The 14,647-nt window shown below is 52.5% G+C and overlaps 1 protein-coding gene across 2 annotated transcripts in view; it reads right to left on the bottom strand.

The window, feature by feature from the left end:
- XDH (xanthine dehydrogenase) overlaps positions 1-14,647 on the bottom strand; it is a 61,890-nt gene that overhangs the window by 38,410 nt on the left and 8,833 nt on the right. The window contains exons 3-11 of one of the 2 annotated variants that reach the window (XM_059188692.1): positions 14,216-14,312; positions 12,920-13,028; positions 9,526-9,652; positions 8,555-8,616; positions 5,028-5,096; positions 4,635-4,724; positions 3,441-3,582; positions 786-878; positions 86-237 (exon numbers count right to left, since the gene is read on the bottom strand). In XM_059188692.1, coding sequence (XP_059044675.1) covers positions 86-237; positions 786-878; positions 3,441-3,582; positions 4,635-4,724; positions 5,028-5,096; positions 8,555-8,616; positions 9,526-9,652; positions 12,920-13,028; positions 14,216-14,312 — 941 coding nt within the window. The remainder of the gene's footprint in view (positions 1-85; positions 238-785; positions 879-3,440; positions 3,583-4,634; positions 4,725-5,027; positions 5,097-8,554; positions 8,617-9,525; positions 9,653-12,919; positions 13,029-14,215; positions 14,313-14,647) is intronic. The other variant, XM_059188693.1, reaches the window with a different exon arrangement.

Here is a 14,647-nt window from a genome sequence, read left to right as displayed (position 1 = left end):
AAGCCACACTAGACCCCTCCGCCCTTCGCCTTGTGACAAAAGGCCTGGTGCCCTGAGCCTTGAGGGCCCCTGAAGAGGGACTCACCGCCACGGACTTGACCTGTATCCCAGCAAACCAGCGGAGCTGCTCCAGGACACCTCTGAACACCTCTGTTTTGTATTCAGGAAGTTTGTCAACTGCTTCACGCAGTGTCTTTTCCACAGAGCTCAGGGGGCACGAGGCTCCAAAGGAGATACCTGGAAACACAAGCTCAGAATAACAGCGAATCCCCTCACAGCTCAGAAAACACCTTCACACACAGCCCCTATGGCACTTTACTGGTCCCTGAGGAGGGCTGGACCAGATCACACATCCTTATATGGATGAGGAATTAAGTCCCAGAGAGGTCAAGTGACTTGGCCATGCCACACAGCTAATAAAAGAGCTAGGACTCATCACAGGTCCCTTGTTCTTACAACTGCTCTCTTTCAACGCAATAAAGTCAGATCTCTGAGGGTGAAGTCCTGGCTTTTTTTTATTTTTTTAAAGCCCCCAAGACCTCCCCGCACTGACTCCCTGCCCCATGAGTGATTCTAACATGTAGTCAGGATTGAGAATGAATATTGAAAAATCACACCGGCCCCCCTCGCCCCCTGCACCCTACCGTGGATGTAGGTGAATGAAGGCAATGAGAAGGCCACCTCTCCCCATGCTGGGAGGCTTTCCTGGCACCCAGCATCCCATGGGACCCATCCCCAGCAGCCCAGCCCCTCCCTCCGGGGGCTCATGGCACACCTCTCCTTACCCTCGGGTCTGTGCTCCACTGAATTCAGCTCAGGGATCCAGGCTGGGCAGACGATCATAGGAAACAGTTTGTTCTTGAACTTCATCTCAATGCCTTGAGAAACGAGACACCTGAAGTTAGAGGCTCCTACCAGAGCAGGCCTTGGCACTTTCCTGCCACTCACACAGGATCTATGACATGTTCACAACAGCATCACTCTCCCTGGGTGGGCCTGGGGGGGGCGGGTCTCAGGATTAGCAGACACAGGGGACAAGATAGAGGGCTCCATGTGGTTTCCACACTATCAGCCTGAACACCGTGTCTTTCTCCCCCTCCCAGGGAAAAGCTCTATCAGAATTCAAATGAGATGAACTCTTTTTTTGTTGGACCTTTGATTTTTTTATTACTCAAAAACCTTCATTTTTTCTCACTCAGCCTGCTGACTCTGTGCTTGTGCCTTCGACACCTTCCCAACAATTTCTGCTCTTCAATAAGGAAGGCACACTTGATCCTGTCACAAACACAGCACATGTGGAACCACCACAGATCCCACTGAGGTGACTTTTGGTTTTAAATGAGATGGACCTGGGTGCCTGGGTGGCTCAGTGGGTTAAAGCCTCTGCCTTCAGCTCAGGTCATGATCCCAGGGTCCTGGGATCGAGCCCCACATCGGGCTCTCTCTGCCTCCTCTCTCGTTGCCTGCCTCTCTGCCTACTTTTGATCTCTGTCAAATAAGTAAATTAAATCTTAAAAAATAAATAAATAAATGAGATGAACCTGAATTATGTGTGTGTGTCTGTGTCTCTGTGTCTGTGAGTGGGTGTGTGTGCACATGTGTGTGTGTGGCAGGGGAGGAGAAGGTAAAATACAGAAGCACAGCATACTAACATATGTCAGGACCCCACTGAAACACCTCACATATTTTAACTCACTGTATCCTCACAATCGCCTTGTGAGATATTGTGATTTTTCTGTTTGTAGATGAAGCAGCTGAGGCACAGGAAAGTTAGGCTCTTGCCCAAATTACACAGCTAAGAACAGGCATGTTTCGGTCCGTGAGCAATTCTTACAAGTTGGTGTATCATAGTAACAATAGCATGAACATCTCGCACTCAGACAAAAAGGGAAATGGTGTCAGAAGAAAACATCAAGTCTGCTTCCCCATCCCCAGCATCTGCCTACACGCTTCCAGGTGCGTGGCTCTGTGGGGCTGCACATCTGTGTCCAGTTTCTGGTCTCGGCGAGTCGAGGAAAAGGGCTCCGTGAACAGACTCAGCCCTGGTCCTCAGGCCCAGCCCGCTCGGCACCTCTCCCAGCCCATCCCACAGAGCTCCAGACGGGAAGGTTCAAAAAGAAGGGTCTGCGCATTGTCCCACCCCCTGGTGTGCTGTGGAGAGTCTCTGAAGTGTGGCCCGGGCTTTGAATGTGGGCTCCAGGGACAAAGAACGCAGGTTGAGGGCAGAGGTGGCCCGTCTTCTCAAGGCTCCCTCTCTGCTCAGCTTCCCCCAAATCCCTCTCAGGTGTATATATAAGGGAGAAGGGGTGAGCCGGATGAAGTCATCTTCAGAAGTTATTTCTAACTTGAAGCTTATAAAATGTGTGTGGATTCATTCCCTTCCATTAGAGTCTAATTGTGTCCAGGATGTTCTGTTATGAACAGAATGTTATGTTATGTTATGTTATGTTATGTTATGTTATGTTATGGACATGTCATGTGTCAAAGGAGCTCAAAGATTTTTCCAAACAGTCATTCTCTACTTTAACTCATGCCACCCTGGACCCCAGGGCCATGGCCACACAGGCTATCAGGGTCACATCACAGGACGCACAGCTCCTAGGCCACCCAGCCACCCTGGTGTGTCACGTTTCTGCAGCTGGAGTCTTGGTCGCACACCTGTGCTCATGAGGGTGGGGCCTACTCTGTCCCCTGTCAACCTGAAACCAATCAGACCCTCCTCTCTGTGTCTACAGATCCAGCAAGAATCCAGGGCCCAGGGGTTCCTTCCAGAACCACAGCCAAGAGCCCCCCACAGGACTGCCTAGGGCTGCTTAAAACCATGTCAAGCTCCTCCCACCCCCAAACACCAGAGGTCCTCAAGGAAGACCTCAGCTATACCACAATCCTTTCTTCAGAGCCTTGCTGGACTTGGGACCCAGCAAAGAGGAAATGGGCCAGGCCAGCTCCAGAAATTCCTGGATTTCTGTCCCTTCGAGCACCGGGGAGTAAAGCAACACAACCTGAGTCTCCTGGGCTTATTTGCATATGGTGAGCCTCACGTCCCAGGTGCTGGCACCAACAGGGTCAGTGGCCACATCACCCCCAGAAAAGGGGAGGGGCAAGAGAATGACACTGCTGGAACCACTAACGTCTCTCAGGCACCGGCCTAGACACGTGACCCCCTTCACTCCCTCCTCTCTGAGACGGGGAGGTACGTTGGGGAAGGAACAGTGACAAGTGATCTTGGTACCCGAGCCCCTCCCATAGCACCTGGCACAGAGCCGGCGTGCGACGTGCCTATGGAGAGTCAGCAAGGGTCTCCTCAGGACCCCTTGAGGAGATACCCCCCCCCCAATAGGTGAAATGGGAAATGAGTGCAACGCAGGGGAAGCCAGTGTTCTGAGGACACACGGCCAGCGAGGGGCCACCCCCAGGCACACTGTCCACCCCGCTCTCACCGATCTCCGTGTTCCCCACCACCAGCTTGGCCTCGGGGTACTGGGCTTTGAGGTCCAGCAGCTCCTTCAGGGTGGAGGCCTGGATCCAGGTCACGCGTTCGCCTTCAAAACGCAGCTGCTTCTGAGGAACATCCTTCAGCCTCTGGAAAATGTGGCTCCTTACCTCCCTGTCCCCTGCCCACTGCGGCTCCCTGATACGCTGAAGTCTGCGACGGGATCACCTCTCCCACGGGTTTGTTGAATACAGAATTCGGGATGAAGAGACAGGTCGGGGAGAACGGACAGGAACGTCCTCGTGTTGAGGCAGGGTGTGTGTTGCAGCTCTTAGACACATTATCTCGCTTAGTCCTTAGGGGACCAGGAGGTGATGGGACCTTCACCTGGCACAAGGGGACCTGAACTGTCCTGACCAAAAGCCCGAGTTTCGAGCAGTGCCCCACCCCCCGCCAACGCCACTGTCTCCCAGAGGGGCAGTGGACAAGCTGCGGGGAGGGGCGGAGGTGGCCAAGGAAGGGTGTCAGGAGAGAATGCAACAGAAGCCGGTTCTAGTGTGTGAGGGGTGATGTGGGGCTAGGAGAGAAAACCTCCCAGATCAGACTGAGAGTGCTCTCAAGGTTACACCATCCAGGGAAAGGTATGCTGGTGGCCTGCTGCCATGCCGTTTCTTTGGGCCCGCTGGACTCACTAGGCTGTCCTCATGTGCTCAGCCCCCCCCAGAATCTGCACTTGAGGCCCTGGAGTGAGGCCTGATTCTTCCCCTGCCATAAATGTTGCAGCGAAGAAGCAGGATCCCAGTGAGAGGGTGGGTGTGAGACGGTCCTCAAACAGAGCAGCAAGCCCAGGACTGTGCCCTTTGAGCACAGCTTGGTTTCTTTGTTAAATAAAGGGACTGCTCACAGGGAGGAGAATGGGTTGCTTGGGGGCTTCTACGTTAGATGTAGCCAGGAGGTCGGCAGATGCTTCTGGAACACTCCACATGGAGTAAAGTGCCAGGGAGATCCACTCTCAGTGCTCAGAGTGACATGTGTGAAGGAAGTGTAGGGTCCCTTTGGAATATGTGACAGAGGGACTTGACCTCTGGGTGTCAGAAAAAGGACAAGGCCACATAGGTCCCAGTTGGTATGAAATAGAGCAGGCCTCCAGAGGCTCATGGCACAGAAACTGAGTCAGGCCTCTCCCTGGGGCATCACCTACCAGCAACTCCGGGGGGAAGATGGGCTCCTGGGTGGGATCCAGGGGCATGAACTCCTCCGGGTTGAATAAAGATGGTGAGAGAGTGACCTGCTGGAAAAGGGAACAGCTGGGTGATACCATATCTCCTCCTTTAAAATGTCCTGTAGGATCTACCCAGGCCCTTGTGCAAGCAAGCCTGTTTGCAGCCCCCTTCAGGCTTAGTGGAGGGCCAGGAAGCTCCTGGAAGGCAGGATAAAGAGTCTTGCCAGAAGACATTGCACATTCACCACCCTCACGGTCTGGGCATAACCATTTCCTCTTCTGGCCACACTGTTGGGAGTGTGAAAAGAATCTATTGCCTCCTTTAATCTAAGACTGGCCCCCAGGCTTCCGTGGAGAGGAGGACCCACTCACTTTGGAGTCTGTCTTCTGGTTCATGCAACAGTTCGGGTTGTCGCGACTTCCTCCACAACACCCGCCATCCTAGAGAGATGACAAATACACAAAATATATTTGCAAAGAGTTTTCCCAGAAGCTTTAAAAAACCTGGGTCACTAATATCCAATGAAGTCTAGCTCTGCTCCTACCCCAGCACCAGGGGGAACAGCAGATGTACGCTCCCCATCCCACTCACGTCTGCATGGACGTAAGACCTCTGCTTTAACCACTTCCCCTTTCTTGGTTGATGGAAACTAAGAAACTCATACAGAAGCAGGAGGAAATTTTAATTTTAAGAAAATTTCTCTCCAGGGGCACCCGGCTCAGTCAATTAACCATCAGACTCGATTTCACAGGGTTGTGAAATGGAGCCCCGAATCAGGCTCTGTGCTGGGTGTGGAACCTGTTTAGGATTCTCTCTCTCTCTCTTTCTCTCTCTCTCTTTCTCTGCCCCTCCCAGCCCTGTTCATGCACTTTCTCTCTCTTTCTAAAAAAAGAAAATTTCTCTATAAAAGTTAAGTCCTACTTTATCAAAACATATCTTTATGCCCATTTTCGCCCCTCAGGGCTTCCTCCTTGGGAAACCTCTCTGAGAGGAATCCCCATGGGTGCTCTCGGCACTCGAGAGCCTCTGCTTGGGCATCAGTCAAGTTCTAGGAGGCCTGGCTGGGCTCCTTCCAAGCCCCGGTCTTTGTGGGGCTCCTTCCAAGTAGGTCCGAGACCAGTGCTAGCTTCAGAGAGGTGTGCAGCCAGTGTGCCCGATATCCCCACCACTGCATATCAGGTCCTTCTTGCCAGAAACCTAAACACTCCTCTTTCCTCACTGAGACCCTGTCCTAAAGGGTGGGTACAGGTCTGATGACCCACCACCCCTGGGCAAGAACTGACTCGGCACCGCTCTGGGTGCCAATGGCAGAGCAGGGAGTAGTGTTCGCTGCCTCCCAGAACCGAGGCGCTGAGGAGGGGAAGGGTGTGTTCTCCTGACTGATGTGTGCCAAGAAGGCGGGAGTCTCTGCTCAGGATCTGGGAGATACTCCAGACTCCCGGAGTTATGCTGAGAGGCAAAGGTGGGAGCAACTCCCAGGCATGGCTCCAAGCCCATGTCCACAGCGGCCAGCTCCTGCAGAAGACAGCCCTCCTGCCCGTGAGTCACAGGAGACACATTGCCCAAGGAATGAATCACACCGTGACGAGTGTGCCCAGGAAAGCCCTCAAAGGGCCCGGAGGCTGACAGGATGGCCTCAGAGCATCTGAAAACACCGTCAGCCCCATCCTCAGGAGAGGAGCCTTGGCTGCCTCAGCCCCCTGCCCACGCCACCCCGTGGGCCAACCCCAGCCCCCTCCTGCACCCACAGCCCTGCCACCGGGTCTCCAAGCACCCTACTTTGGACCTTCCCACCATGGCCTTGGCCTTCTCCTCTGTGTTTAGACAAAAAAGAAGAGTGAAATAAAGTTCCCCTAGTGTCTCTTCTCATCTTTCTTCTTGGATACGGTGACACAGGGGACTCACCGGACCCCACCTGAAGGGAGGGAAGCCGCGTCCAGCCAGCCGTCAGCCTCCCTCACCCAGTCCTTGTGGGGAAGGACATACTTCACGGAAGTACATTTTCCAGATAAAGTGTTGGCACAGTCTTCCTTAGATCTTTTTACTTGATACTTCATGGACGTGGCCATGACACAAATTACTGTGATGTACAATAACGTGCCACTGCCCTCCATGCCCACTGAGGTTGGATAAAGCTGGGTTTGTTTTTTACCCCCTGGAGAGATTTCTCCTTTTCTCAGCAGGCTGGATGGCTAGGCTCCTGTTCATTTTTACAGTTCCTCTATGCCCGTCTTTGCTCCTAACCAGACATCATCAATTCTTGCTGTGAACAGCATGCCTCCTTCTAGCAAACCCTCCCCACTTTCCGAATATGCATGGCGGGCTTGAGAATGAGCTAAGCATTAGAGCTGTATGTAAACTCAGAATGCAGAGGCTCCAAATAAGACCTTGGGTGGAGGGCATGTCTCCAGGGAGTAAGGTGCATGAGCTCTGAGCACACTCTCTGTCCCAGTCACTTTGGGAGCTCTGCTCTGCTCCTCGAGGCCCAGCAGCTTGATCCAGGGAGGCAACACCAGCACAGTGGAACCGGGAACCCTTTCAATGATGATCAGACTCCAGCCCGGCAAAGGACCATACCATGGATTACATTAACAAACCCTTCTCTTTTCAGAAAGTAGGAGGGCTGGTGAAATTGTATCTTTCGAGAAGCCTCTTGAGAAATAAGTACATGGACAAGATTAACAATCCTCTGTTCTCAGGAAGCCTGAGCAATGGACGAAAGTCAAACAGCGAGGAATGGAAGAAACATACTATCATCGTAATTTAGAGTTGCCGTGTATCTAATACTTAGGCTGTGCCAGTGTTTTAAGGGCTTTAGGAGGGAGGAGTACTTCCCACAAACACCATAAGAATAATTATAGGTATTATTACAATTCTGTGATATTATTTTAATTATGTATGTTTTATTACAGTTATAGCTGTATTAATATAACATTGTAATATTGTATTATTATAATCCCATTTTAGAAACAAGGAAATATACCTGAGGTCATGCGTCGGGTCAGTACAAGGATGAGATTTGAACCCGGGTCTGCACACTCCAGGTCTGTGCTTTTTGGTCATTTTCCCTTAAATCCATACCTCCTCATTCTTTGTCATCAAAAGCATTCAGCAAGATGTGCTGCCTTCCCTCCCTGTAGACCCCATCCCTGTGGCCACCCTCTGGGGTTATCTGGATACAACGCTCCTTTTCAGAATGGAGCAACCCTCAAGGTCCATGAAAGGCACAGGTGTCTGTGACTCTCCCTTTCAACCCAGAATCAAACCGAGAAGAGATGGTTTGATTAGAGTCAGGGCTAACTTGCCCCAGTTGGAGAATCAGGTGAAATCTGGGGAGACAAGCCAAGAGGGGAGAGGCCAGCCCTCTGTCCTCCCTACAGGATGGCAGTGATCAGGACCTGTGCGGCCAGGCTGTGGCTTCACCCCCAGAGATGTACAAACACGGCAGGGAGGCGCCAGCTGACTGGAGATCTAATTAGCAGTTTCACAAGCCCCACAGAGTGCCACCTGCAGACTGCGGCTCCGGCTCCGGCTCCGAGAAAGGAGAAGCTCAGGTGCTGGGGGCTGTTGTTATTTAACACCAGGCTCAGCACCTGGGCCACAGGAGCGTGTCAGACCCGAATGCCCAGGGGCAGTTAGCTCTGGGACTGCATGCCTCTTCCAGGAGCCAGCCTTCCCTGGAAGGAGGCTCTCGGCACTCCTGCTATTGCCAAGAACCCTCTGAACAAGAGGCGGGGTCCAGTGCCCGTGCCAGGTACCAAAAGAGGGACAACGGGCCAGGTGGCCCTCCTGTCTTTCTTCTCTTTCTTCCAGAGGCCCTTGGCATCTCTTCCACTGTGATTCCTGAGTGTTGCTGCTTTAGGAGCAGAGCCACAGCCACGCCGGGGCCCCCACTTACCCTGGCAAAGGTCCGGAAGCCCTGAAGGATGGGTCTGTAGCCCGTGCAGCGGCACAGATTTCCTGGGGGCAGAGGAAAAAAGCTGCGTTGAAAGCACAGGCCCCAGGGCAGGGGAGGGGCTTGTGGCTTTGCTCCTGGCTCAGTAAGACGCTCAATTTGCTTATTCTGTTTTCTCTGCCTGGAACACCCCGTCCTCCTTTTATTCCTGATTTCAAAACTTCTAATGCTTCTTCCAGGAAGCCTTCCTAGACTGCCCAGATTGAATCAGGTGCTTCTTCTGGGCCCTCCCTTGATGCCTGATCATACATTATAAACTCTCTTCTCACTTAGAGTGCAAACTCCTTGAGGGTAGAGACTGTCTTTCATCCCCTGGGCCATCCCTGTGCTCCCTGAGCCTTGCATGGTGCCTAACACGATAGGACCCAATACAACAAATTGAATAAATGATGAATCGAAATGGTGAATGGATGGGGAACCTGTTCAATCCAGTGAACAGATACCTTATCTAGGCTCCCGGGCCCAGGAGGCAAGTTGGGAAACCTGCTCCAGCCCAAGGCTCAGAATCATGGCCACCCTCTTCCTCGTTATGCGGCCTTTGCAGAATCCTGCTCTAGTACAAGGGGAGGAGAAAGGGAGCCATGTGACTAGCCTCTGTGGAATTTCCCAAATGATCTCCTCCACGCCCACCTCCCATGGCCACCCCATCCCAGGGCAGGAGGACACCTCAGGAAGAGAAACACTAAGGCAGGAGACCCCTGGAGGTCTCCAAACCATGCAAGTGTTCTTTAGACCGAGAGAGGGCTCAACTCCAGCCGACTGGCACCCCCAAATTGGGGCAGTCTGAGTCTTTCCTCTGGAGGGCAGTGCCTCGCTCTCTTAGCCCATTCCCGACTTGGGCTCTGGCCCTGCCCTAACCCCCACCACGCCCCATTTGCCATGCCCCCTCCTAGGTGGCGTCTGAAGGCCCCTACCTTGGAAGGCATTCTCAATCTCCTCCATGGTGGGCTCAGGCTGGTTCCGAAGCAGCGTGTACATGCTCATAACAATGCCGGGTGTGCAGAACCCGCACTGGGAGCCGTGGCTTTTGGAGATTCTCTCCTAAAATGGACAGAGGACATAGACCCACATGCTGGCAGATGCTCTCTCAGGCTCTCTGGATGACCCACAGGAAGCCCCAGCATGCCAGCAGGGAGGATGGGCGAGCAGTCCCTGCACGAAGTCGGTCCTCGGCCCAGTGGTGGCCTTGGCCAGCCACCAAGCCTCTCCGGGGCCATGGGTACCTCGCCTGCACGATGAGGGCCACCCTGGTACTTATCTCTGGAGCCGTGGTAAGGATTTAATGAGATAAGTCACGTTAAACTCCTAACATTATTCTATCTGGCACATAGCAGGTGGTCAACCAACGTTGGTCATTCATAGGAAAGTCTCGTCGAAGAACAGTGACCATTAAAACCAGAAGGGCTTCTCACCCTCCATTCTCTGCACTGAACAGTGGAGGAAGGAGGCCCAGAGATTTAAGAGATTAAACCAAGAACACGCAGAGTGAAAGGAAGAGCAGTCTCACGTTCTTTTCATATTCTAGCCTGCAATCCAACAAACCAGCATTTATTAAGAAATAAATGAACGTTTGTTTTTTCCCCAAACTAGAATATCACTACATTCTTAAATGAAGGCAATGCCAGGAATCCATGGGAACATAAGAATCTGGAAATGTACCATATAGAATTTGTTATATGCATTGAATGTCACAGAATTCTCCTTTAAACTCTGCCAGATTTTTCGTACCAGGAGATTCACCATGTCCACATTATTATTATTATTGTTATTATTACTATTATTTTGTCTCCTGGGAGTTTCTCTTGGTACTTAAGTAAAATTACTGAAGTATTGTATTTCCAGTGCCTAGGATATACAAATGTTCCTCCACTTTATAAATATTTACTGTGCCAGGTGTGGTAAGGGCACTGGAAACAGAGCAATGAAGAAGAGAGACAAGATCTCCAGTCTCGTGAAGTTAGGAGGAGAAATACTGACAAAAGAAACAGGAAAATTCCAGGTGGAGATCAATGTTTTGTAGAGATTTAGTAGAGGCTGATGGGACCCGGAGTGACCAGTGGGCCTTTGGGAGTGCTTCGAAACAGCCTCTCTGAAGAGGTGTCTTTTAAGTTGAATTTAATAATATGACTCGAACCAGGGAAGAGTATATATGATCTAATTATGTTAGTTAAGAATCACCCCAGGGGGGGCCTGGGTGGCTCAGTGGGTTAAGGGTCCGACTCTTGATTTTGACTCAGGCCACAATCTCAGGGTCATGAGATCGAGCCCCATGTCAGGCTCTGCGCTGAGCACGAAGCCTGCTTAAGATTCTCGCTCTCCTTTTCCCTCCGCCCCTGCCCTGCTCTCTCTCCCTCTCCCTCTCTGCCTCTAATTCTCTCTCTCCTTCTCTCTCTGCCTGATTCTCTCTCTTCCTCTCTCTCTCTCTGCCTCTGATTCTCTCTCTCCCTCTGCCCCTGCCCTGCTCTCTCCTTCTCTCTTAAAAAAAAAAAAATTTAAGTTACTCCAGCTGTGGGTAGGGAATGAATAGGTTACAGGGAACAAGAGTAGAAATGGGGACCAGGACACAATGGTCCATGGACAGACCAAGCAGTAAGAGGGTAAAGGAAATGAAGGCTTCGCCATAGGGTTGGAAGTAAAGTAGACATGGCGTCTGGATGGATTGGGTGTGGTGCAGGAGAGAAAGAACCAAAGGTGACCCCCACATATTTATCTCCGGCAACTGGGCAGATGCTTTCGCCATTGACTCAGATGGAGGAAGACTAGGGGGAAAGGGGAAAAATAGGGTTTGTGAAGTCCGAGATGAGCCATCCATATAGTGATGTCAAGGAGGCGGTTGGAATTATGAATCTAACCTCTGAGGAGAGGTCAAAGCTGAAGACATAAATGGGAGTGCCGCTGGCCCGTAGATGGGACTGAACTCGCCTGGGCATGGGGGTTGTGCAGACGGCGAGGGGAAGGGGCCTGGCCGGAGCCCCGGGGATGCTGCCGCAATTAGGAACTTGGCAGGCCTAGAGCTGGCCCCGAGTACCAGCCTGGAGGGAGGAAGGTGAGCAAAGCATAGTGTCCTAGAAACCCCAAGGGAAAAAAACCAATGGACAAGGAGAGGTGGAATCTGGCTCTACAGCTAACGCAGGGTCCAGTAAGCACGTGGGGATTAAGAATCTGTACTACTGGAAAGGGAGGGGTTTGGTGGATTCATCAGATACGGTCCCTGTGTTTAAACTCTTCCGTCTTTCATCTGCTTGTTTCCAATTACAAGCCCAAATTCACCCTCTCACCTCTCCTGCAGGTTGGACAAGTTTAGTAATTTCCCCTTTTGCTGCCTAAGAAGTGAAGCATTATGGGCGCTGTGATCTCACATGACTCGTGCCAGCTGCCCTGCCCCTCTCCCGAGAACAAGCAGCTCGCTCAGCCCCAGGCTCTAGCCCAGCACCCACATCAGGTGCCCCAAAAGGCATGATCTGAGCAGCGGGTCTCCTCAAGTGGCCAACGGGCCTGCCTCTGGCACCTTCTGTGACTGTAATGTCTGGAAGACCCCCTGCCTCAGTTTCCCCATACGAGAAGCAATGGAAATGATGGCCTTTCCTTCACACAGTGCTCTGGTCCTGTGTGTTGCCATGTTGCCTAAAAATGTCCTGATTCTTTCCACAAAACCTCAGATTACTGTTCGCTCTTGGTTCTTAATTTCAATCCACTGCCGGGCAGCCTGATACCATCAGAAAAAAAAAAAAAAAAAAATCTCAGTCCGACACTCAGACGCCTCTGTTCTCTCATTAAGCCCTTACTAACCTCCCTGTTAGTGGGGTAGAGGCCTAGCAGCCCACATCCGTATCCCCTGCAGGGGGCCGTCGAGAGGAGTCATGGGATTACCATTCCAGCAAGCAGGGAGTAGGTGGGCTTTTAATCAAGGGCACAGGGCATCTGAAACCTTGAACCTGAGACAGCAGGGGTTTCCTAAGCACATGCAGGGGCGGGGATGGGGGGTGGGTGAGGCGCTCCCTTGCCCCCCTCCCTCCAGGTCTGGCATAGGCAGCCTGCCCTGGCCACCCGGTCATGCTGACCTCACGGTTCCCTCAGGGTCATGTCATGTCACACCCACGGTGGCCCCAGGAGGGAGCTGCAGGCCTGGGGCCCATTTTTCTGCCTCACAGCTGCACCCCTCCCCCCAACCCAGCTTCTTCCCTCCCAGGAGAAGGAGGTGAGGGACACAGCCCGGCCACAGTGCCTCTTGCCCAGGCAGCGACACTCAGCCTCACAGCCCAGAACAAGTCTGCGGCCCTGGCTTGAGCCTCCCTGGCCTCCGGTTACCTGCACGGGATGCAGCCTCGACTTCGTGCTTCCGATCCCTTCCACCGTCGTCACAGCAACATGATGCAAAGAGCAGATGGGGGCCAGGCAGGCGTTGGCAGAAAAGTGGCTGGAGCCCCAGATTAAGGGCATTCTGTGGTCCACTCGAGCCACCGGAGACTTAGAGGGGCTTTGTCATGACCCCTCCCTCTACGTTACATTCTGGGCTCTTCCCTGGGTGTCCTTGCCTCTCTACCCTGGCCTCTGGGCTAGCAACAAAGGAGGCTCCCCACACCCCGGTGAGGCACGAGCCCCTGCAGGGTCCTGCGGGGCACTGGGCCTCCAAGCTGGAACACGAGGGTCATCCTCAGTCACCTCAGTCACCCCCACCCTGGAGGCTGAGTCAAGAGGAAATTTCTGGCAGGTTCCAAGCCCAGTGCTTGCTTCTCTGCCTGCAAGGTCCTTCCTTAGCCTCTTCAGTTTCAGAACATCCAGTCACGTTTGCCCCCCTGCTCTCACCCCCTTGTCTCCCATCCTCTGTGGGGGAAAAAGCAGGGGGCGATCCCCAGGAAACATGAGACACCAGCCCCTTAAACAGAGGTTTTTGATGTCCATTTTTTCTATTCACCATTCATCCATGTATACAAGCAGCACCAGTTTCTGAGTCCAGTCAGATGCCAGGCACTCTGCTGAGGGCCGAGGAAACAAAGGTGAGTGAGATGTTCTTCAATAGCCCACGGTCAACCCAGGAAAATGTGTGAAGCCTGGGTGAAGGTGCAATTTAGACAGCTATGGTAAGTGTTTTAGGAGGGCTGAGCACAGAACACTCTGGGACCAGCACAGACATGGGGTACCTAACCCAGTCCTGGGAAGTCAAGGAAGGCTTCCCGGAGGAGGTGTTATTTTTCCCAGTCCTGAAAAGCGAGCAAGAGCTGGCCAGGTGGTGAAGTCCTAGAAGAAAGGACATTCAAGACCTGGACAACAGCTTATGCAAAGACCAGGAAATGAGTAGGCCAAGAGTGTCAGTAGTCCACAGTTGTCCTTGCAAGGATGGAGTGCTGGGCCCATAGAGAGAGATATCTGGAGAGGAAAGGTGGGGCACACTGTGAGGGGTCCTGAGAACTAAGCAGAGATTGGACTTTACTCCAAAGGCAGTGGAGTCTGACCGAAGGATTTCATAGGACTAGAAATGAGTCTGGGTCTAGAAAGTTCATCTATGCATACACACACACACACACACACACACACACACACACACGCAACATGACCCCTGCCTCATAGTCCTTGCATCACCACCAGCCAGTGGGCAAAGGATACACAATCTTGTTCTGGAAACGATCATACTTGGAAAGCATCACGGTGCAAGCCCCACAGCCGCCTTCGCCACAGCCCAGCTTGGTCCCGCTTAGCCTCACTGGGTGGTCGAGGGTTAAGGAACACAAATTCATAGAAGGATCTTTGCTGGGCTGTTGGGAAGTGCATGCGCACAGCTGTAAGTATAGAGTCATCCATTGGCACACACAGGCTCGGGCCCCTCAACCCAGGGAGGCTGCAGATCCACATGGTCCCCTCATCCCGGAATTCTGCACTGTGACCTGGAAGGTGGAGAATGGGACCATCTCCACTGCACAGATGAGGAAAAGCATCAGGGTCCCATCAGACAGCACTCAAGTATTCTCCAGGACTGAAGTCCTACTGCTCTCCAATCCTGGAGATGTTTCTTGGCATCAGGAGCTTCCTGGTCTGGTC

This window comes from Mustela lutreola, chromosome 9 (assembly GCF_030435805.1).
Source record: "Mustela lutreola isolate mMusLut2 chromosome 9, mMusLut2.pri, whole genome shotgun sequence".
Taxonomy (NCBI): Eukaryota; Metazoa; Chordata; class Mammalia; order Carnivora; family Mustelidae; genus Mustela; species Mustela lutreola.
Note: the sequence above shows the minus strand (reverse complement) of the source record. Positions and strands in the feature narration are given on the sequence as shown.